Raw genomic sequence first — 25,115 nt, forward strand, 5'->3', positions numbered from 1 at the left:
GAGAATCCAACGTAATCAGTTCGAGGATTTCCAATTCTTTCTAAGAGTAAAGGTTGTATTTTTTGTAACAAGCAAGCCGTGCGTGCATTCGATTCTGCGTATTTTCAAAACACTTAATCAATTTCTTAAAGAAATTCATTCGTCTTTATTTTATTTTATTTTTTTTTAATTATTTAATTTTCAATACTTTTAAAAGCTTTTTTAATCAACTCCGCTTTCCCAGGGTAATTGATTCTCGATATTGTATATTTCATAGATCTGTTTGTTAAATAAATAAATAAACATTTTAGTTTTATCTTATATTTTTTATTTCTATCAAAGGGAAAACGCGATTTATTATCCTCATACTGCAAGAAAGGTTCATAGAACTAAAACACAGCTCTAGTTTAAAAGCCAGTTAAAGTGGATTCTTTTTTTTTTTAATTTTTATTTCTCTTTTTAAATTTTTACAAATTAGCATTTCTTGGTGTTAGAATCAATTCCCGTGGGACTGAAGCCCTCTGCTAGTCTTATTTTCTGAATGGCCACAATAACAGTTATATAGTGTCAAATGCATATGGCGATGACTGTGTTGTTAAGCATCATATGATATTGCACCAAAACATATTGCACACTCTCATTGTTAAAATGGCCGTTCATTATTTTTAGACAGCTTCAGTGCGACCGTAACTATCAGTTTGGTCATTTATATATCCGGGCAGTTGACAGCGTTCCTGTTTTGTTACCCTATGGAACTGATTAATTGATGAATTGATTGATTCATTTGTAATTTTTGTGTTCGTTGATAAAAGACAGTGATATCCATCAAGATTCGTGATGCTAAAAGTTGTCAAGTTTTCACATAAAGCAAATCCAAACTTTCGTATAAAAAGCCATTCCTTGTAATGAATATGTCCCATTGAGGCTTAGTCTTTACTTCCCTCAGGATTGCAGTTCTATTCTAATTTCAAATGAAAGCGCATTTTTTTATATAGCAACGTTGAAGAAATCCTGTTGTCCCAATCTCATCAAAATTAATTAATTATTTAAATTAATTATCGAGCGTTTTCTTATCTGGATAATGTGTAAGGTATGAAAAGGAAACGGTTTGATATTTTTCGTAACTGAGTGGTTATGAATCAACAGGAAAGTTCAAAGTGAATCTTTGTCTTAAATATGCCTTCTGTCTCGCGTGGCGCCATCTGGTGAGCTCCATTATAGTCTTCATTACGATCCGTGCATTCACACTGTAATGAGCTGGGCTCTATTATCTCATACGCGCATGTGTCGTATTCGTCCTCGTCACATTCGTGCACGTGGGCGCACGCACGTTCAGTTTCAGCGACGTTGGTGTAAGCATAAAATATCGTGTTCTTTTCAACCTCCGATCCAATAAGATCTAGATAAGGATGATAATCCGGGTCACTAGAGGCACGCCCAACTTCAACATTTATATCCGTAGTTTCGTTTTGCTTGCATTTTGCCACTTTTGGATTCAGAGTCGAGCTGTACTTGCAGCGCGTAGGGCTACATTCGTGGTGCCCGCAAACATCCCCTTCCTGCTTGACAGTGCTGCTGAGGCTCAGATGAGAAGGACTTAAAGAGCTGGTGCTCGCCAACATGTGTGGGATTCCGCGTATTTCAGTCCTTGCGTAAGTTGACCGACGTTTCATGTGTCTACAGGGGGTGGAAGGTGTCGCCCTCTTTTTGCTGAAACATGAAATGCTATTTTAAGGAGGAGCTTTTTTTATTGAAAAAGGGGTCTTATTCAGTCATTGTATGACTTTTTATGCCATAACAAAAAATGACAAGGGCCTACATCTTTTTTTTTTCACGAAAGCCAAAGTTAGAAAGGATAATAATGGTGGTATTTGGAAATGAATTTTGGAGACACTGTTCTTAAATGAACACACCATTTTGGATACACTGTTTGAAATGAATGAATAAATGACTTGTATCTTAGACCCCATTCCTAGAGATTAGATCGATCCAACTAGATCGACCTAACTCCCTGGGGGTTCACGCTAAATAGCTGTCAGCCGAGCGGGCACGAAAGTTAATTACCCCCTTACAGCTTGTAGTAGGCGGGCCGGACATTTAAGCCGGATTATCTGACAGTAATCTAGTGAGACTCCCCACGGGGATAGATCGAACTAAAATCTATGGGAATGCACCCTAAGACGTGATTTCGCTCCTGTAGTTTGTCATCTATGCCTTAATGCTAAGCTTAAACGAATTTTGCAACTTTTCTAAAAACAAACATCCCAACATGCAACTACATACGCACAATGGATATTATTTTCCGTATGCTCTCAGTTATATGTATTTAATATACTTGACAGACCACTTACCATTTACAGCAGACGATTGTGACCAGGACACCAAGAACCACGCCCACTGGGAAAGACACGCCCACGGCAATTGCTGCAGCGGCCCCTACCGTGCAATAAAAGTTATTCAGCCAATCATTTTTTTTTTCTGAGTAATTAATGTCAACGTGATTTTGAAGTTGGGCTAAAAAAAATCTTAGAATTTTAATGGGAAAATACTAGATAATTAATAAAAATAGTAACGATAAAAAACATTTCATTATTCTACAAGCGCGCCTACCTACTGAAAGATGTGAGTTTCCTTCATACTGGTATACTTCTGCTGTCTTTGGCATGTTAGTAACAGATGTTTCATTGTCATCGACTTCAATTTCCGATTCCTCCCAATACGACATTTGTAGCTTTGGTAATCGATCAGGCGGTGACCATGAATGTGGAGATTTTGTTATCGGTACATCTTGTCCTCCTATGTTAATTTGTGACGTACTCCATAGCTGATTTTCTGCTGGCGTCATGATGACGTCACTGGAGCTGAGACAGACCCCAGACAGGACGATGGCCCACTGGAGCAACGATGCAGGCAATACCGTCATAGGGATGCACGGTTCTTTCATTCTGGCTGAAAATGTTTGTATTATTAGATAAAGGGCATCAAAGTTAAAAACTGAGACAAAAACGGTTTAATGATGATACAAAAGGATATTGATTTTCTAATTGTTCAATCATTTTGTACGCAAAAACGCAAAAAAAAAAAAAAAAAAAAAAAAAAAAAAAAAAAAAAATTTGGCAGAGAGCGCTTTTGTTGATCATTTACGAGAAAAAATACATGTAGCTGGTAATAAAGAATAGGTTCTCTCTTCGCGCAAAACAATTCTGACATGAGAAAAAACTGCGTATTCGTTCACTAAATCGCTATAAGTTATCGTGATGATGAAATGTGTGATGTCACTATAGATCAAACCCTGACCATTATCTCGTGACAAGTGGAACGTCTTCTCGCTGAAGCTTGGTTTTCTCATCTATCACAATGGTACTTAAGTTTTTTTAAAGGGAAAGTGCAATTTAATGGTAACAACGATAATATTGACCGAATCCTGTCCTCTTTTATATCCTATCCTATCCTACTAAATATCAATACTAAATATCGTTGCCTGGAGCCTTGGTGTGTGACACGAAACATTAATTTTATCTCTGACAAGTTAGATTAAAGATGAGCCTTAATTAGACACGGCGTGAATTATGCGAATGTATGAATTACCCCAGCAACAGTTATACCCCTCCTCCCAGCTTCCTGTCCGCGGGCAAGTAGGAGATATGTATTCTGATATTTACACCAAGGTCACAGATTGATTTTTCTCTAGATATTCACAGATATCTTTCTGGCTAATTCAGGACACACTTCTTTACTGTGACGAGAATTATAGTACGGAATTAATTACATCATTCAGTTGGACTCTAATATAGAGTCCCTGCCCCTGTACGCCGTGCAGTCGTGTTTTAGAAACGTAGTCCTACCAACTATGTAGTATGTTAAGTGCAGTGTCTACATCTTTGACAGCAATGGGATTACAATTTTTTTGGGTGTTATTTTATTTTTTCTTATTATTTTTACGAAATACATGCTTCATTGGGTTCTGTAAAATACGAATTGATGTTAATACGTGATCTTATCTGAGGGCAGACTGACTACTTAATGGTTGTATCCTATACGCAATGTATTGACTCTTTCTGTGGTGAAATATTTTCAGAAAAAAAATGTAAACAAACACACACGGCGTTTAAATACGTCTCCCATTAGGACCACTGCAATTTTCAGATTCCCCGCCAGTTTAAAAACCTTTTATAATAGATTTTCATTTTGGTAGGGCCCACTCGGCACTGTTCTCCCTAACCTTTAATTTCCTCTTCCTTTTGACACACACACTCACACACACATACACACACACACACACAACAAAAACAGTCCAATTTATCTTTAATCACACTATGATTATAATATTAACCCCTACTTTGAAGGTACCATTGTGCTGAATGCGATTTTTTCATTTTTATTTTTTGAAACCTGCGGGGTCCATTTCTGTCTCGCGTGTCCACAATCAAAAAGGAAGTTCTAGACAGAAATCTTATCTGCTTACTTGTCCCAATATACAGCATACGACAGCATTGGGGTTTATTAATTTAAATAACTCAAATGTGTTTGGGAAAAAATGATGGATTTCAGCACAAAAGGATTCTCAGCCTGAAAAACACGTACTAGTAACGGCATAATGAACTGCTTTGGTATACACTATTGGTTAATTACTACAATAAACTTTTTAAAAACATTCTACCAAATACTTAGGCCAATGTCCTACTCACCTGTTGGACCTAGACAGGTACTCGGCCTGCCGCTGAAGAAACTGAAAATCCAGAGTGCAACTTCATGGAGATCCTCACTAGTTGGGAAATAAACTGGGCCGAGATTCCGTTCATCGATATGCCGGTTGTTCCACAACGCTTTTTCAATGCCTTTAAGTCCGTAGACTAGAAAAGCAAAAAGTGCTTGTCCACCGTGCCTTTAGTAACGTCGAACGCTAGTGACAGTGAAGTGGAACTGCTGAACTGCACCATCTTTAATACGATGTCGTCCGGCGCGTCACAGATAACATCGATAATATGTTAATAATTACTGACAACTTGTAATTAGATCTGACGAGGCCGCCTGCTTCACAAAGGGACGAAAGCCGATAGTTGGTCCTAAGTTTGAGGTAGAGAGGGAAAGCATGTTTAAACCCAAGATAAATCAGTAGTTCTCCACTGAAATAACACAATTTCTGGTCTAAACATAAATCATTGCATATTTTCTGCAAATTGATCGTAATATGTTGGACTATCGCAGTTATATCCTGTGCCACTGTTTTAACTCCTTGACCAAAATAAACCAACGTTTCTCCTTTCAGATTTATGAACAAGCTCTCGCTATTCTTTCGTGAAACCGTTTCCAGGTTCGAGTAGAAAGGTTGCATTTGTATGGGGCACACGGGAGCAGCGAATTCAAACTCTAGGTGGCCGACTCCGCCCTCCCCCCCCCCCCCCCCCCCCCCCTTAGTACGACATACTAGTAAGACAATGATTCCTTTTCGTATACTCCGGGGCGAAGGAGACAAACTGATACATCTGATAAGGAAGACACATAAAAAAACAAGTATTGCTTTCAATATGTTTAATAATACAAGCACTGCATTGTGTTTATATAACATTGTCAATTTCACAGAAATGCGACCTGTCTCTGTTCACATTGTGCTCAGAGAAATAATCAAATAATTGGCAAAAAATTGTAAATATCGCCTCCGCTCAATGTGATATACAAAGAGATTTAATACTGAATTGGCAATGGAGGCAGCACACAAACACACTTCAAAAAAAATTGCAAAAGTAAGCTCACCATTTCAAAATTTCGTTAATATACCTGAAGTCGCAAATAAATTATCAATTTCAATTTGTTTATTATATTCTGTAAAAGAATTCCATCTTCAATCCTTCAAATAATAACGACGGTTAATTTACTAATTCAACCCATCTAATTCTTAAACGAATAAAATTTCTTAATCAATTAGTTCATAAATTAATTCATATAAGGATTCCATGTAGGCCTATCCTCAACCTGTATATGGGTATAATACGTCATCATATGTATAAATTACGTCATCTTATGCATAAAATACATCATTAAAGCGGAGCAACTTCTGGGATATGAACATACTAAAAGGCTAAATGATTCACAAAACACTCTTAATATATACACTTGTCTTGACTCACATTCAATCGTTTTGTTGAAATATAAGTTATGACACAGGCCTGTAGCCAGTGATGTCAAGGAGGAGAGGTTATTTTTTTTAACCAAAGTGGACCCATGACACCCATCAGTGACCCAGCCTGAGAAATTCCATACACTTTTTTAGATCAAATTTGAATTCAGAGTGGATCTTTTCCAACCGAAAGGACGGTTTTTTCGAATCCTCCGAGCTCCTGCCTATAGTCCTGACGTATCACACTTTCAACAAATATGGTATTTTCATATTTATTATAGTCTTTTTAATTATAGATTATTCACTAACAAATGTCTTGAGTGTGGTTTAAATAAAAGTCCGGATATCATGGCTTATAACATTCAAAAACGTCTGATTATGAAAAGGTGTGACATGTTAGGCCAACATTTTTATATGAAGAATGTATAGCCTTTTTGACAATGGCGTACTTCAATTTGGGAATAATGCGCAGTGCTATGAAAGCATTCAATTACTAATAGTTTAAAATATAAATAGGCCTACTCTCTCTTTTTATAAAACAGGCGTAATTCCATTTAACTGGACTACTCGTAATTAATTCTTGGCCGAGATAGACCAGAATTTTACTTTAAAAGAATCAGACTAATTTTCTGTTAAATGTTCTTTGCAGAACAGTGCAAAAACTCTCGATAGTGCGTGCTCCTGCAAAAAAAAAAAAAAAATAAATAAATAAAATAAAATAAACCCCTAACAATCCGACTTTCTACATTCTAAGTTCTCGCATTCTTATCGTCAAACATTATCTAACAAACCAGCTTAACTAGAAATACTTGTCGGGCCACTCCGTGGAGTCCGGGTTATATGCGGGGTTGACGTAGGGGGTCTTGGAGCGAGGGTTGTGGTAAGGGTCATGTCGGGGGTCAAGGTCACGGGGATCTCGAGGAACAGAAAACTGCCGGTCGTTACGAGGAGGATGGGCGTCCCCGTAACCGTAGCCCCTAATTCGCTCCCCGCCATCTCTACCATATCCTCTCGGCACGTCGTAGCCGGTATCTCTTGGGGCCCTATCATCCCTAGAATATCTATCACCCCGCTCACTGGGTCCACCACGCGCGGGTCTCCCATCTCCAGGATATCTCTCGTAGGGTTCCTTTCCATAACCGTCGTTTCTCTCGCCTTTACCGTACCCTTGTCCGTTCCTGTCGTCTACGGCGTCCCGCCAGTCTTGATCAAATATACTACGACTGTCACGATGCCCCGAGCTTTCAGCGGGCCCATCCCTGCCACGTGCCCTTTCTTGCTGCTCCCTATCATCAGATTTGTCGCCGCGGTTTTCACCAGTTGGTTGGGGTTTATGGTCATCAAGTTCTTCATACTGTAGTTAAAAAAGTTAAAGCAAAGATAATTCGGGTTTAGGTTATCGAAAGATTAAGAATTTTTTTGCTCCTGAAAAATGTGAATACGAAGCTTTACACACACCAAAGGTAAAGAAATTCAAAAGTAGGGTCTTAGCACCCAAAAACAATATATCCGGTCAAGTACAAAATTAATAAATCAACAATTTATCTGCCATCCATTCATTTTGCTAAAAGAATTTCGTAAATTTTATAGACTTTGTTCCAAATCAATTCATACACAGACCAGCAGTGGTAGGCCTAATATAATTCGCTCACCACCATGTATCATCTTTAAAAGACATTGTTCTGAAAACCGCTCTCCTTGCCTTAATATTATAATACACGTGCAACTACAAACTAGACGGATTGAAATGTTAGGTGGAACTGTGACAGCTCCATCTCCCCGGGGACCACAAACTTTTGGATGCCAGATGCATCTTGTTAGCGTCGCTAATGGAGATAACAATACATCACCCGTATCATCACCTGTATGTCTCTAACCGGGGGATTATGCGTTTATTTCTGTACACTTTCTGGTCACGTACTCATTTACCTCATCATCTAAATTGCTTTTGGCGTATTGTTTAGATTGTATAAATGGAAATTACTTCCCTTTTAATTCCATCAGAAGTAAGTAGATATTCTAAGAATTGATACATATTTCAGAATATGTGTTAAAAAGGATGAAAACTTCAAAACCCTCCCCGAACAATTCAAAAAGGAAATTAAGTGTATAATCAGTGACAATTTTTGGTTTTTCCCTACATCTAATAATTCATTTTCCGGGATTAATTCTAACTTGCATTCTGCTAAATTAAATGTGTTTTCATTCAAGACGAAATAAATAAGTCATTAGGCGAGATAAAACTGATGTCTTGGTTGAAGAGTGAGACCAACCCTAATTTTTAGGAATTCAAAATTTATTTTAGCACCTATTTTTTGAATAGAAAAAATAGTGGGCATTAGTGTGGTGAGTGAGAAATCTTAAAGGGACTGACAACTTTTGGGTTATTAAGATAATCTCAGACCCTTGCTTTTAAATAAGACGATTACCTAAAAGGAGTCCTGCCCTCGATGCAAAGTCTTTTTTTTTTAAACTAAATCAACCAGTTAAACTGTTCCATTGCAAAACACAATAAATATTTAAAAAGGTAGACACTAGAAACAAGTTAATCATAAATGATAGTGAGTATGTGTCAGTGCAAGTTCTACTTTGCTGAGATGATAGATTGGATTGCGGATTGCACGTAATTATTGATTTTGATAACTGCCGAAGCTGTAAAAGTAACAGACCAAATTCATAGTGGCACCTGTTAAATTTGGCCTTGCTTTCCATGACGTTGTCAAAGATTTCTCTGTCGCCAAGTGCTGCTTTTAATGCCAATCTTTACTATTTGACGTATGCCGCTGTTAAAACACGCTCAATTACAATAGATCATCATCTCCTGTGAGAATTTTTTAAGGACACATTTCCGTCATCTGGCCCCTGACAGACAGACAGGCAGACAGACAGACAGATAGACAGACAGATAGATAGATAGACAGATGTAGAAAGTTCTCAGAAATGCGATTTCAAACAAGTGCCCAACTGCTAGTACCTCTTGGGATTTGTCGTCCACAATTCCTCCATTCTCGATCATCTCCGCTCCAAATTTGGGTCTGGGGATGCTGACGTCTGTGTTGTTTCCATAGAAACTGTTATTATACAGGAAAGGCGTCTTGGCGTAGTCTGGGGAAGAGGACTTTTTACGGGCAGACCTATTGATAAAAAAGTATTTGTAGAAGTAAAATGGCTAATATTTAACGCCAGCATACACCTATTGTAGTCGATTACAATGGATTTATCCTTAACGTTACTAGATTTAGATTTTGTTCGACAAGTTTAGATTAATTTCCCTTCTAAAGACTTTGTGTGAAACAGACACTTGGACTTTAAAGTGTGCTGGGAAGATGCAGGGAGTCTCTCTAGCAGAGGTTTTCATCCTCTACTACTGCGTTGAGAGATTTTTAGAGAGTCAAGTGAGACATTCAATATCGTTACAAGTGCCTTTTTAAAACGTTCTTATCTTCTTCAAAAAGACCAAGTTATCCTAATTAATCTGTTAAGGTTTTTCCGTTTCATTGCAACTCATAGACAAGTTTCTTGAAGTATATGACAGAGAATTGTTTTTAAATTACTGTTGTTTGTTTTTAAATTCACTAGAGGTGAATGCCCCTCATATTTTAATTCGATGCTACATCCAAGTACACCCAGTCTCACCAGGTCTACCAGATCCACCTCCACTCCTTGTTTTATCAGAAATGATAATAAAAAAACAACCAAAACCTACGGCCACAGGGCATTTTCAATTTCAGCACCAATTTTATGGAATCAATTACCCTCACACATTCGGACTATTGACAGTGTTGAGGTTTTTAAAAAAGATTTAAAAACATTCTTATTTGCACAGTATTTTAATTAATATCTTCTCATTTTATCAGAAAAAAAGTTTTATTGTTCAGACCATTACTATTTTAACCAGTTTTAATTATTTTAATTGTTTTTTTTTTTTTTTTTTTTTTTATCTTAGCTTTTATTATATATATAATAAGTTGTAATCCTAATAATTTTACCTGTAAACAGCACTGAGACGCTAGTGTAGTGCGGTTTTAAGAAATAAATATTATTATTATTATTATTATTATATGTGGTGCATGAGATCACAGCGAATGCTTGTGTATGATATCATATGACATGATGTTGAAACACAAGAAATTCTGTTAAACAATCGAATCGGGATTAAAACAAGGCCCACAGCCAAGCCAAGCCAAGCCAAGCTCCTAGTAGTAAATTTATATGTGGTGACTTAGCTCTCGCTGGATCCTTGTTAAAAAAGATAAATTTAAAAAAGATATGACATGGTACATAAGGGTAGAAATGCTCACCCCACGCAGGCAGTAATCATGCCTATCAGGAAGATGAGGGCCAGGCCTCCAACTCCACCAGCCACAGCATACAGGGTGATAGCTTGAGCTGGAAACAAACAGATGGATTCTTTAATTTTTTGTGTAATTCTAGTGACAAATGCGATTGACAATTTCAGTGATGACAAATGTGAATGATATACCTATTATTTACGTTAGTATAATGTAGAAAATATTCACTGAATGCTGAGAATCAAATGTCCTTTGAAATGAAATGCCATACATATAAGAGAATACTGCCTGCAGTTGAATATGTTAACTAAATATCATAGTACATTGAAGGTAACAATAGGCAGTGTGTAGTGTTTAACAATTTTGACAAATCTTTTAGATGTTCCCGTAAAGAGACTATCAGCTGTGTGAGACTATCAGCAAAACCAACCAGTAAATTATTACCAGAACATAGCCTTGGACTGTGTGAAAATTTCATAAAAGAATCCAGTTCATACTCACTCTGTGCCTGGCTGTCTGTAGCCTTACATTCCCTCCCTGTGTAGCCATGCTGACACCTGAAATAGAATGTGTACATAAATAATAATGGTCCACTTTATATCAAATTTTGATCAAGGCTCCATGTCATTTTTAAATTGATTTTTTAGCACGAAACCTATGTTTTTATTAAAAAAAAAAAAAATAGGTTTCCCGATAAAAGCTCCACTTTTTCAAAAAAATTTTTTGATAATAAATAACTAAATAAAAAAAATTAAATTGTTGGTTACAGGTCTAGTGACAGTAAGCAGAGGAATGCATTATTGGAATGTTCATACATTTGTATATGATGTTTATAATGATGAATTTAATGTGGCAAATGCAAATATGTTTAAAGATGAGAAAAAACTAAAATTTGGTTTGTAGCACTTTCATTCCTTCATATAGGGTCTATATCTAGAGACAGACTATTGTAAATTGAATCTTAAATATACAGTGAATATTTACATCTTTGTCACAAAGCATTACAAAATAAAACTGATACTTTTTAAAACAAGCGCATGTTTTAAGGTGTTAGTTTGGACAGCTATGAAGTAGAGGTTGGACATTGTGTTTGGATGTGCAAATTGAGTGTGTTAGTTGAGACAGTGAGAGCACTGAACACAATCTGTACCTGCAGAAGAAAGTACTTTTATCACGCACACAGGTTCCCTTGTCATTACACGTAACCCCGCTGCAAACATCTGAAACATAATGTCACACATTGTATTTAATATCCAGTATACAATGATATTTTATAACATGCACAATAATGTATAAAGAAAGACAAACAAATACACGAATTAAAAACAAAAGCCTCATTTCATGCCAGACCCTTACTACTAAAAGTGTTGTGTGCAAATTCACTGATATGTCTTCCCATACCCCTAAATATTAGGACAACATACACATATGGCTATAGTGTGGTGGATCTTTTTTTTTTTTTTTGGGGGGGGGGGGGGGTTCAGGGGGATCCTGCCCCCCCCCCCCTTCCCCCCTTTCAAATAATCCTTATATTAATTGTTTTATGTATTTAACTATCAGTTAGGCATGGTTATCCTTACCTTTACAATTGCCAGAATCTGGATCTCTGTTTTCGCCATATTTACACTCACACTGGTAGCTGCCTGCGGTGTTGATACATTTGAGTTTTCCACATGTGTGTTTTTCTGTTTTGCACTCATCTATGTCTGTGAAATTAGAAAAAAATGAAAGACAACAACAGTATTAATTTAAATGAATGGTTTCTTTGACACTGAAGATATGTTTTCCTTTAACATAGTCAATAAAGTACATCAAAATCAACCATATTGCAAAGCAGTGGCGGATTTTGAGGGGGGGGGGGCAGGGGGATCTTGAGCCCCCCCCCCCCCCCCCCCTTTTGGTTTCTGAACAAAGATGGTTTCTGAAAAAATCAGACTAATATTCCCCTCTTGGAATTAGAATATATTGACTAGCTGATTTATAGCACTAAACCATACCAAATGGCACAGATGGGGGGGAGGCTTCGCATCTGTGGACCCCCCCTTCAAATAATCTTGGATCCGCCCCTACAAAGCGTTAAAAGGCTTTTATTTGACAATAGTATTTGCTACTCCCTAAAAGTGACTGATATTTTAGAATTTCGGAATTCAGTGTAGCTCTTTCATTCTTTATAATTTTGTTCTATTTTAATTAAAAAGAGAGAATTAACATATATAACATTCAAATAAGTCCCCAATAACAGAAAACTTGGGTCAGGCAGATCAGGCAAATTTGACTTTCACTCCTATCAAGTAATAGTTATTAGTGTAATAATAATAGTTATCATTGTAATTAATCATAAAGCAGCATTATCCAAACAGTCCAAAGAAAAATGCCATACTCTACAGAATGTAGGTTGTCTTTCATTTGTCAGTTATCTCTAATCCCTCACAGTTGCTATCATATCTCAGTAAAAATCCCCCCCCTACAAATTAAAAGTACATTCAGCAAAGCAAACCATGGGTAGGTTACATACCTTTACATGCACCAATTATCCTTTGTTCCCCAGGGTACCTCTCAAATCCAGGCTTACAGTTGCAAAAGTAATTGCCAGCTGTAATATTTCCACTGCATGTGGTTGTCTCTAGATCACATGGTAAATAATCTTTGCAAAAATTCACATCTGAAATTCAAATGAGTCAATATCATTTTAACTGTTGTTATTCACTATTACATGCTGACAAGATCCCCCCCCCCCCCCCATGCATGCAAATTATCAATAAGAGTTTTTACTTAATTATGAGCAGTGTAATTTTAAAACAGATCACCTCGTAGGAGTGTAATACATGTACATATTATGTGTTTCAGATTGTGTTTGACATTACTTTCACGTTAGATAGAGGACATTTGACATACATGTATGTAGCTGCATACAGTTAATTTTAATTAATTAAAAAATATAATTATACAATAATGTTACTCACCTCTTGTTTTCAGTGAATCCAACAAAAATCCAGTAATATTGCCAAAGGTACAAGATGCATTACCATCTGTACAATTGGTTATATCTTTAATTATCTCTTGCAATTTTTTACTGAATTCTGTGGCATTACTTGTTTGATTGACAAAGTACAGAATGAAGTCCACAATCAAACTGCCTTGTCTGAAATTCATTTATTAAATCAATATAATTCATTCTTTACTGTATCAAGGCAAATAGTAAAAGAAGGCACTGATGACAGATACTTAAAAAAAAAAAATTAAAAACTTTAAAGCTACAAACACTTAATATAGACAAAGGAAAGCACTTTTGCTTTCCACATAATCATTTTTTTTTTCACAATTCAATCCCGTCATGCCTTAGATCTAAAATATGATACATTGAAAAGAGCCAAATTTTTGACAACTCATGGACTCAGATGGGGATAGGGAGAGTTGATAATGAAGGTGCTTACCTCAAATTTGTCACTTTCACAGCAGATATACTGTCATTTCCCACAAATGTCTGTTTTAGCTGCAAAATTAGGATGATAAAATTATGAGCTCAGGTCGTGACTTATTGTCAGTGATACTAATGTTGGTGTCTGAAAATGAACTCATGCTTTTTTATTCATTACATTAATGTAGTGTCACAAAGAGATCACATGATAATATGTCCTAGAATATATTTAATTCTCTACAGATGTCATATCACTGGCAGATCCAAGAGATCAAGACAGTATGGGAGGGGGCATTGCCTGCATCCCTATTTTGGACAAAATATTTAAAATTATAAGTGCAGACTGGAGCATACTAGTATGTGCATGGGAAAAATACTCTTCTTTCCTTTTGTGAGGGTATTGTGGCTGTCTCTGGATCCATCAGAATCAAACACATCTGTTATTTTATATTAACAAGAGCGTGCAGTCTGTGTATACTGGTAGGATTATAGTTTCTATATATACTTGTACACACAGCATTTTTCTTTTATAATTATCAATAAGAAAATGACATGACCTAAATTACTTACTTGAATCTCGACATTTTTAATGACTTCTGTTTTGTAATATTTAGCATCTGGAGAGTTTGGATCTCCAAAAATGAGAGCAGAGTTAACTGGTGTGTTTCCGACTGTTATTTCCTCAAATTTTAACTCTGCCTTTAACTGCTGCGTTGCTGGAAGGAAAAATTGGTGTTAACACATTGCAGAACATGGAATCTGTTTTGTGCATCCTTTATTACCCTTGGTGCATTCATGAAAAATAATGATAATTTCTCGTTATAACTCAAATTACCATTATTTCTATTCAAAGTGTTTCACAAATAAAGAGGTTAAAATATCTCCTTTATAACATGGTGTACAAGGTGAAACTCTCAGTAGCAACTGTCCCAAGGTTGAATTGATGAAAACAATTATATCTTTGTATCAAGCCTAACAAGTTTTTAAAAATTATCTTAGGTATTATTTTTGTTTTGCAAATTGCTGTAATATTTCCACTGGTTACTGTAGATTACGTATATTATGTATATAATGTAACTATGAAACATGTAATTGCATTTACGTTTGTAAGACTGATATCACATAAGTATGATAATAGGTCTAGATATATATTACATGTATGTATAACACAAGTAGTTTAGAGGGCCTGTAAAATGTACTGAAACATTTTAGTGCTCAATAAATTATTATTATTATTATTATAAAAATGATATCTTGATTGTAAGAATGTTCTTACGTTTCTTGCACACATCTGTATCATTCTCCTTAAAGTAAGCAGGCAGACATAGACATTCATGGCCTCCAATGGTGTTTTTACAATATGCCAATGGATCCTCACAAGGGTTGCTTTTACATTCATCAATTTCTGCAATGTTCAGGAATTGTTTAAATGTTTAATTGAAAATAAATTCTACAGCAATCTGATAATTATTGAATGAGGGCATATGTCATGCTTTGTTTAACTTTATAGGAAGTTGCTTTTGAATGTGCCGGAATATCTAAAAAGCACATAAACATGCACGTGCATACACTTACACACATTAACATCCATGCTGTGCAGGGATGTTTTTAACATATAAATTATCTTTATGAAAGAGAGATGGAGGGTATGAATTTGTGTGTGGTCCTGAGCATGAGCATATATGTGGGAAGTAAATTTCTTTGTGTCTATGATATTTTGTGTTAACCAACCTGATTCACAGTGTCTTCCTGTTAACCCTGAGACACATTCACATTCATATCCATTAACTTTGTCTCTGCAAGTACCTCCATTTTCACAAGGATTGGTTGAGCACTCATCAATATCTGTTGAGACAAAAGATATGCTTTAACACTTATGTGATTATCATTACTGTTATCATTATCTATAACATGTTGATAATAACAGTCATAATGATATTACATGCAACAGTAGCATAAATCATTTAAATGCCATTCCAAGAATAAATCCTAAATAACTGCTTTAAACATGAACAGCATTTTTATAATTTATATAAGCAAAGGGTTAATTTCATACTCTCATGGTCTCTTATGACTCTGATATTTATAAAGATGTACCTGAAGAGCAGTTTCCACCTGTGAATCCAGGTATACATTCACACACTCCCCCAACACAGGTGCCATTGACACATTTGGCAATGCATGGGTCCACTGAAAGAAGAAGATAAAGTTGACTACTTGTAATACAGATTAATTCTGAATTGAAATTAAGACTAAAAAATTGGTCTGAAATAAAAGACCAATGTTCTGCCAGTTAAAAAAGGGATAACATCAAATGCAGCAGTACAAAAACTGCCAATATATATGGCCATAATTTACAGTTGCTGTAAGGGCAACAGGTACAGTACATGTGGTGACTGGAACAGTCTCAATGCTGATCAACCTAGAGAACACCTGATTTATTGAATTATTCTTTCAGTAATTGTTTTTAAATAAATAAATAAATAAATAAATAAATAAATAAATAAATAAATAAATAAATAAATAAATATTGCCATATAAAATATCAAATGGGGCTGTTCAAAAATGGTGCAGTACAGATATGAATGGCCAAAATTTACAGTCACTGTTAGGGCAACAGTTACAGTACATGTGGTGGTTAGAACAGTCTTAATGCAGATCAACCTCAGGTCATAAGACCTGAATTATGGAATAATTCTTCTGGCAATTTTTGAAAAATAAATAAGCTGGTAAATAATTACATTGAAAAATATATTGTACAAAATTTGATAAAAACATACACACACAAACAAATAAGTATATGCTTCAAGTTATCAAAAAAAAAACAAACTTAAAGGGACTTTTATTCAGACTGACCCATGATCTCATTTAATGTAACATTAAAAGAAGTAAAAAATCGTGACATAATAAACTTCATACTTAAGTACTTAAGAGTAAATAAGGGTAAACCAACACCCACATTTAAAATGTTTTCATTTCCAAATGAAGCAGAAAAGCTTTTTGCACTGCACCAGTTAATGTCCTAAGGCAAGCATTTAGTCTCCCCATTAAATTAATGCCATTCTTAATGTGCTCTTGAAAATAAAGGCAGGTCACATAAAATTGTTGGATATATTCAATCACCAAAAACACAGTAAAATATAGAAACACTTTTTGACAATGTGCCTCCAAATTATGTATTTATACAAATTACAATAATCTAACAGGAGATCATTTTGGAGCAAGATGACTATATCATATGAATTCCCAATCTTTGCTTATTTAATTTTATACATTTTTATACATTGACCAAGCCTTTTTGTGAGAGAAGGAAAGGCAACATCATTTATTTTATTTTTCCACTTTTTATTTTTATTCTTTTTTATGATTCCTTAAATGGTAAAATGTTTTATCTCCAAGGGGTTGGGATAATTCAATAATGATCAGTTATTTTTAAAAACTTTTTGGTAATTTTAATTAAAATATTAATGTGGTTGATTCAAATTGATTCACCTTAGATATTAATATATGTTGACTGCATATCCATAAGATAAAGGTTTAGATCAGACTTCAAGAAAATAGCTTTATATTGAATAAAAAACTGTCCAAAACAAGACAAAAATTAATAGATTACCAATGTAAGCTACACATTAACAAAGTTACAAATTCCCATCCAAGAACTGTCAACAAATAAATGGTAAACCAACCATTTGAACATTGCTCTAAGACTTGGTGTTCCTGCCCTAAATCAGTTTGCAAGATATAGGGAGCATTTACACATGCAGGCCAACTGGTCCATCAGGTTTGAACAAGTTTTATGCTAGGATATTTATTTTAAAATATGAATCCATCTGCATCATTATTCAAGTAAATGTAGTGCCAGAACTTCCTTTGAAAAAAATTGCTTCATGCATATTTTTTCTGTACAAATCTGTCTCAAAACCGTTACGAACCAGGCTTGTTTTATGAGTGCACCAGTCTTTGGTGATGTGGAAATGTGCCTTTTGTTCTGAATAGGTGTAAATATCCTTATCAGTTAACCCAGACTCTGTGCTGTTTGCCTAGTGTAGCTCACACCCATTTCATCTATAATGGTCTGATACAAGGCTGCCAATTCTGCACACTAACCCATAGGCTATACAACTTGAAAAGAAGTACATGAATTTTTAAGTGTTTTTATTCTTCTTATTCTGTTATGAACACAATATTTTCAAATTCTAAAAGCTGTAATTCTGCTTGTCCTTCAGTACCAAAGAATCTGAAGGTGGATACCATAAAATTTTTAAAAAAGCAACAAAGTATTGCCCACATAATAAAAAAATTGTGTTCATGAAAGTTATCATGATTAATTGACCTGCTGAAATTAAATGGGCATTAATTTAAAGAAATTAATCTAAAAGTTTGCAGTATAGAGATTACTACATGGACATGCTCATGTATGACCTAGCTAGGACTTAATGAAGAAAGTAAATGTAAGCAACACTGAGGCAAAATACTGGTACCAGTACATATGTCCATGTAAACACATGAATAAATAGGAGACTTTTGGATTTATTTATTACTGTAAGAAACCAAAGTCTGATTTGCATTTTAGTAAAAAAAAAGAAACTTGTCTGTTTCTGAAATGTTAATTGAAACATGACAAGTTCATTTATATTAATTGACTATTAAAAATCGAAAGTGTAATTTTTATTTTTGGTGTAAAAAGGAAATGATACTTCCTTCTGTCTCCAATTAAAATTTTGTTTGCAAAAGTATACAAAATTATCAGCATTTTTAAAAGTTTAAAACGGCTGTGTTCAAAACAGCGGACTAACAGCGCATTCCCAGAGATTTAGATTGATCCAACTAGATCAACCTAATTCCCTGGGGGTTCACGCTAAATTACTGTCAGCCGACTCAGTTAATTACCTCTTTACAGCTTTTAGTAGGCGGGACAGACATTTAAGCCAGCTAAACTGACAGTAATCTAGTGAGACTCCCCACGGGGATAGATCGATCTAAAATCTGTGGGAATGGGGTCTAAGTAGTCTGTGGATTAAATATGCAACAAGCATTCAAGTGGGCTGGGCATATTTGATCTGCAGACTAGTTAGTTCACACTGGTGTGAATATATGGCCTTAGAGTGCATTAAGAATAACAGACTAACAGAATTGCTGATCAAATATGGTGACCCACTAAAAAACTTGTTTCTTAATTCCTGATTAGACACTGAATAGATTCCCTGCAAGGATTATCAACAAGCATTCAAGTGGGTCGCCATATTTGATCGATGGATCTGTTAGTCTGTTAGGATTAGACACTGAATAGATTCCCCGCAAGGATTATCAACAAGCATTCAAGTGGGTCGCCATATTTGATCTGTGGATCTGTTAGTCTGTTAGGATTAGACACTGAATAGATTCCCCGCAAGGATTATCAACAAGCATTCAAGTGGGTCGCCATATTTGATCCGTGGATCTGTTAGTCCTATGTTCTGAATACCCTTTTAGTCACATGTCCAAGGCAGCATATATCATTCCCCACTCCCAACTGATTAATTAGTCATAAATCCTGCTGTCCCATTCATGTGATATCAGATAACAAACATTCCAGAACTACACAGCATCCTACTTGATTCAATAAAAAGATTAAATCAAAAAGAGGCAGAGGAAAAAGGTAATTATATTTTTTCACCATGGAGATCAATAGTTTTCTTATCACGTCTTGGTTGACCCAAGTGGGGAGGTACGTGTGCTGTGGAAAATACTTCCTTGTTCTTGACACGTCTGGTTTGATGATTTATTGACTGGATGATATGGCTGAGGTATAAAATGCTGAATTTAAGACCACAGTGTACAGTTACACCCACCCACCCCTTTAGATTCAGAATTTGCTAGTAGACTTTTCTAAAAAAATTATTAAATACAATCAAATGGGAATGGCAAGTAAAAGGAGACAATACCAAACAAATTCTTCATCCCTGTTCCCTCGTAGTATACTCTCTGTCAAACATTTTACATAAGCAAAGATGTCAAGCATTGTGAAGCAGGTTATTCTTATATCTGTGCCCCACCCCAACACATCCTTTCTATTATCATCCTCTATTATCAATAATTCCATACATCACAAACATAAGTCTGAGGTCCACAAACTTAAGGTAACTTGTTTGTGTCAGTATGTAGGTTGACTTCGGTCTCTTTCATCACTTACAATCTGAATCTCAAAGTTGTTTATGGGTAAAGTCCTGTGTGAGGCAATGTACATTGTCTTTTTTATGTTTTATGACAATACACAAGCTCAACATTGTGGAGATTTTCAGTTTTTTTATTATTATTTTACTCAAAGAAAGAGAGGTCTAGCCATGACATAAATGTATTGAATTTTCGTTAATTCTTTCTTGTGGTGCATTTGTCAATACCAATTAAATTAAATTATTCATAACTTTCATTTTGTTTAGGTACATGTAACTTATCAACTTAATCACTCTGAAGTGCTAATTCTGAGAACTCACATGTAAGGCAACTTTAGGGAGGTGGCCATTAATGTATGTAAATACTTATCTTATTTCTTAAAAGGTTTAAATTTCTCTTAGCATAACCCCATTAAGATGATAATTCAGTACAATCACTGGATGTCTACTTAAGAAAAGTAACCAATTGTAGCGTGATAATACAGTAGCTAAAAACAGAGTGTAATAAGTATGGACTGTTCAAAATGGTCTCACAAAACATGACAAATTCTTGAGAGACAAGAGTTCTTGCTTCAGTCACAATATTCCTCTTCAAGTGTTGTTGTTATTATGTATCAAATTCAAATAAAATGATAATAAACAAATAGATATGTAAATCAATAATATTCTGAATTAAAAAATCATGACATTCTCCAAAACAATATTTTTTAGTTATGCATAAAAAGATATTTGAATGAAGATGTTTTTAATATTTGATACTTATATATTTAAGGGAATTTAGGTCAGAAAGAATATTTTTGTTAGTAACTTAAAAACTATACATCTTTAAAAAGTACTTGAATGAGGGAGGTGTTTGAAAATTTCAACAATCTACATTATATTTCAAATTTTTGAATGAAAAATTTTAAGATTGAAGCTAGAACTCAGATATCATACTCCATCCTCTAGAGTAGATTACTCGGGATAAACATAGTACATGTACTTGAGCTGAGTAGGACACAATGGGATATGATAATCTGGCTGTAAGTATGACTGAAGGATTATCATTTGAAAACTCATTACTAACCACTTGAACTGTAACAGCTAACATTTAGCTGTAGAATGGAGAGTCCTTGTATCTCTCTTTTCTAATACGTTTTCATCTATCTTTTACCTTTTAAAATTAAAATCATGTCAGAATGTAATTGTTCACCCCCAGAAACACAAAGAAATGTAAAAAGTATTAATCAAGCTTTGTTTTTTTCAAAATGACTGAGTTGAAAGAATAACTGTACATGTAATTATAATTTACCTGTGCTCTCTGCAGCCACAGAAGTTGATGGTGACTTGGTTGTTGAACCTATTGAGGTATCACTAGCAGTAGGGCCTATATTTTAAAATAAACTTGTTTTAATAATATTAGAAGGGAGCTTTGGGAAAATGTTTTATCCGTCCAAGACAGGCCAATAGCTGGAAAAAAGGTCTGCTCTGGAAAAATTTTAATATACAAAGGTTTCATGGTAAAATGTCTACTTTTTCAGAAAAAGAACCCCTTTCAAAATTGTTGGCTATAGATCTTGCAAGATATAAAGCATTAATTTTGGTACTTTAAAACATAATAATACCTTCAGATCATGTAAAAAAAAGGCATCTGTCACTAAAGTGTAAAAGTTCTCCCCACACACATAAAAAGAAAAAATTAGCTAAAATTTGTTTTCCCAAAATGATTGAGTTCAAAGACTTTTACCTGTGCTATCCAAACCATTAGTAGCTGATGATGGTGGGGTTGATGGACCTATGGAGGTCTCACTGGGAGTAGAACCTAATGATAAAATAAATCAATGTTATTTTCATTTATGATTTTAAATTGCGTTTTAATGCATGAAATTTTAAAACATCTGACATAGAGGAATCTATTTCCCATGATAATTTTCAGTTACTAATTAAAAAGTTTATATTTTTTAACTAATTACATTATATTTCAAATTTTGAATGAAAAATTTCAAGATTGAAACAAGAACTCTGATACAATATACTCCATAATACTCCATCCTCCAGAGTACATTACTCGGGATAAACATAGTACATGTACTTGAGGTGAGTGAGACACAATGGGACATGATAATCTGCCTGTAAGTACGTCTGAAGGATTATCATATCAAAACTCATTACAAACCATTTAAACTGTAACAGCTAACATTTAGCTGTAGAATGGAGAGTGCTTGTATCTCTCCTTTCTGTGATATATTTTCATCTACATGCTTTAATTTGCTATAATTATTTGATTATATAGGAAAAGTCTTATGTTCCACATTTTGAACTTTTTAATTTAGAATAAGGTATCATTAATCAATTTTAAAATTACAGCTTTCAGATTTAGCTGAGTTTGAAGCACTTATTAATCTATTAACCTATTCATATATTTTTTAAGAAAATGTGTAATAAACACAGAATGAATTAAAATAATATCAACTCCATTTTTGTAATCTGTGATGTAAAATTATATTTCCAAATAGCAGAAACCATGCAGTGTTAAGTGTAGAAGTAGATATCTTCAAACGGATGAAAAATTTTCAACTGATTATTTTCCAATCATATTATCAAGTTTAATTTTCATTTTATAAGACTATCTCTTTGTGTTTTTGTGCATTCCTTAATTATTTAATTAATCATTTAATTAACCTTGCTTTTACATATTTCATATTACTTTCCAGATATATGTGTTGCGACATATATATGGTAATTTTTTGCATAAGTGAAATAGGGAAATATAAATTACATTTCCAGAAACATTAATTTGCTAAATAATTTAAAACCAGCTTTTTGAAATGGCAAAAAGCTTAAACATATCAAATGAATTGAATCATTAGCTGAGGAAGTTGAGTCTTAGACGTGGTCTGTCTGCTGCACTTTATAAAAAAAGTTAAAAACAAGTTTGTCAAAAAATTAAAAAGAAATTCAATTGGCCATCTTTCTGACAAAGCAATTAAGTTTATCAGATAGTTCAAAGAATTATCCTACTTTAAAATTATAATTACTGGGTACCTGTGGTATCCACGGCAGCATTAGTTGATGCTGACTGGGTTGATGGATCCATGGAGGTACTGCTAGGAGTTGAACCTCTATTTGTTCCTTCAGACAGGAGAAATCAAATTTGTTTAAATTAAAAGTTAATGGGGAGCATGAGTGAAATGTTGAGCATACAGAGTACCCATTTATAATAATAATAATGATAAATATATCCTAATTGGATCTGTTAAAAAAAGTCATTCTGTCATTAACTTTAGCCAAACTTAGTTTTTTAAAAATGACTGAGTCAAAAAATATTACCAAATCAGAATTATAATTACCTGTGCTCTCCATGGCAGCATTAGTTAACAGTGACAGGGTTGATGAATCTGTTGGGGCACCACTAGAAGTAGAACCTGTATTTGTTCCTATAGATAACATAAATCAAAGTTGTTTTAATTAATAGTTAATAGGGAGTATGAATGAAATGCAAGAGCCTATGGAGTACAAATTCAAATACTATGAAATATAATAATTACACCAGTACCTTAAGATGTCAGGAAAGTTACTAAAATTACTGCTACAAAAAGTTAGTTACTGTCACTAAATTGTAGATGTTCAGTGAATTCGACAGCTAATACCAATTCAAAAATTTTGAAATGAAATTATATCCATATACTGTACACAGGTTCACACACCAGAGATTTCAGATGTCACCTCAGAGGAGGAAGAAGTGGTTGAAGCGCCTCCTGAAGAGAGGCTGGAAGATGTTGTACTGCTGTCATTAGTGGGAGGTTTTGTTGCAGTGAGATTGCTTGTTGTTTTAATAATACTTTCTGTTGTTTCAGAAGTGGTCTCCGCAGTAGTTGGTGTAGTCGAACTGGTAGTTGTTTCAGAAGTGGTCTCCACAATAGTTGGTGTCATCGTACTGGTAGTTGTTTCTGCTGCTGTAGTAGTAACTGTAGTGGTAGTTGCTTCAGCTGTTGTAGTTACTGTAGTAACTGTAGTGATAGTGGTACTCAGGGTTGTATCATTTAATATAAGTATCAAGATATATATCAGAGAACTGATGGCTGATTTATGACTTAGAATCTTAGTGAGAAAGTATCAAAAGACAACAAATACTGAGTTTGTATCAAAATATAAAGAAAGGGAATTGAAAGAATGCTTTGCAAAGATTTGAAAATCACAGCTTGATAAGTTCCAGTATATCATGTACATGCAAGTAAATAAATTATTTTTTAAAATTTAAAAATGAAATGAACAGCCACTATTTATACTGATTTACATTAGTTAATAAATAAATATGATATAATAATGAATAGTTACCAGTTGAATTAGCAGCTCCTGTTCCAGCTTGAAGAAATATGGCACAAATAAAAAATGCAGCTATTCTCAGAGAAACATTCATCTTTAAGTCGCAATGGCACAGATTATTACAATATCCACTCTGTATGTGATCTGCACTGGAAAATTATAAAGTTAACTCCTCCTTTTGGCTGGTTATGGGTTCAACATGTCCCATACAAAGTTGTGGTAAATATTTAGTAAAACAATGTGAAATAAACATCTGTGAAAACAACACTGAACAAACCACCAACTGCCAACAATTAGCCTCAGCAAGTGGCTGGTAAAAAAAACACGCTGTTTTAAAAATAACTGTTGAGTTAGAGAACACACGTCTGCCTCATTTGCGGCCCACTGGTCGATAAGTCATTGGTGTGGTAACTACTGCTATAAGAGTATCACAAAGTGTTTGTGACCTGCTCTCCTGAAGTGTTTGCACAAGCTGATAACAGAAATTCAGTGTAAGACACACAGCAAGTACAGGGATATTGGGACATCAAAGGATTTTGTGTGGCACAGCAGCAATTATCTGCTGTTATCATCATATTGTCTTCTTCTTCATTTGAATCATTATATTTTTATCCTATTACAGTTATTTGTGCCTTATTTTGAAAGAGTTTTTTAGTGTGATCAAGTGTGTGATAATTTCTAATTTGACAATGTATAAAAATACTGCTTTGACAAAATCAATGACAGTTTTTTTCTTTTTCTTTTTCAATCTCATTTAATTTATGATCATCAGCAATGATCCAATGTAACTAACTTGGAAACTTTGATATGTGTAATTTATACTTAAACCTCCATGATGAAAATGACCTTGG

The 25,115-nt window shown here is 34.6% G+C and overlaps 2 protein-coding genes across 2 annotated transcripts; both read right to left on the reverse strand.

The window, feature by feature from the left end:
* Nucleotides 1–313: 313 nt before the first annotated feature.
* LOC106176176 (uncharacterized) lies at nt 314–4,852 on the reverse strand. The gene is made up of 4 exons (XM_013558435.2): nt 4,668–4,852; nt 2,590–2,928; nt 2,331–2,415; nt 314–1,689 (listed from the first exon to the last, which is right to left on the reverse strand). Exons 2-4 carry the CDS (start codon nt 2,921–2,923, stop codon nt 1,119–1,121), a joined length of 990 nt encoding a protein of 329 aa, XP_013413889.2. The 5' UTR covers nt 2,924–2,928; nt 4,668–4,852; the 3' UTR covers nt 314–1,118.
* Nucleotides 4,853–6,828: 1,976 nt separating this feature from the next.
* On the reverse strand, nt 6,829–24,764 carry LOC106176171 (uncharacterized). Its single transcript, XM_087018296.1, has 19 exons — nt 24,277–24,764; nt 23,646–23,948; nt 23,289–23,375; nt 22,984–23,070; nt 21,686–21,760; nt 21,251–21,325; nt 15,905–15,997; nt 15,539–15,652; nt 15,084–15,212; nt 14,378–14,523; nt 13,824–13,882; nt 13,353–13,531; nt 12,905–13,051; nt 11,970–12,095; nt 11,540–11,609; nt 10,891–10,946; nt 10,399–10,486; nt 9,072–9,231; nt 6,829–7,451 (listed from the first exon to the last, which is right to left on the reverse strand). The coding sequence occupies exons 1-19, from the start codon at nt 24,356–24,358 to the stop codon at nt 6,897–6,899; spliced, it is 2,631 nt and encodes an 876-aa protein (XP_086874422.1). The 5' UTR covers nt 24,359–24,764; the 3' UTR covers nt 6,829–6,896.
* Between the last annotated feature and the right edge of the window lie 351 nt (nt 24,765–25,115).

This window comes from Lingula anatina, chromosome 7 (assembly GCF_051362555.1).
Source record: "Lingula anatina isolate TDL-2025a chromosome 7, LinAna3.0, whole genome shotgun sequence".
In the NCBI taxonomy this organism is placed as follows: Eukaryota; Metazoa; Brachiopoda; class Lingulata; order Lingulida; family Lingulidae; genus Lingula; species Lingula anatina.

Coding starts and splice junctions, on each gene's coding strand:
- LOC106176176 (XM_013558435.2), bottom strand. CDS start 2,923: ATGAAAGAACCGTGCATCCCTATGACGGTATTGCCTGCATCGTTGCTC. Junction 2,416..2,589: donor AAACTCACATCTTTCAGTAG/GTAGGCGCGCTT, acceptor ATTGCACGGTAG/GGGCCGCTGCAGCAATTGCC. Junction 1,690..2,330: donor ACAATCGTCTGCTGTAAATG/GTAAGTGGTCTG, acceptor TTCATGTTTCAG/CAAAAAGAGGGCGACACCTT.
- LOC106176171 (XM_087018296.1), bottom strand. CDS start 24,358: ATGAATGTTTCTCTGAGAATAGCTGCATTTTTTATTTGTGCCATATTT. Junction 11,610..11,969: donor AGATTCTGGCAATTGTAAAG/GTAAGGATAACC, acceptor ATTATGTTTCAG/ATGTTTGCAGCGGGGTTACG. Junction 10,947..11,539: donor AAAAGTACTTTCTTCTGCAG/GTACAGATTGTG, acceptor ATTCTATTTCAG/GTGTCAGCATGGCTACACAG.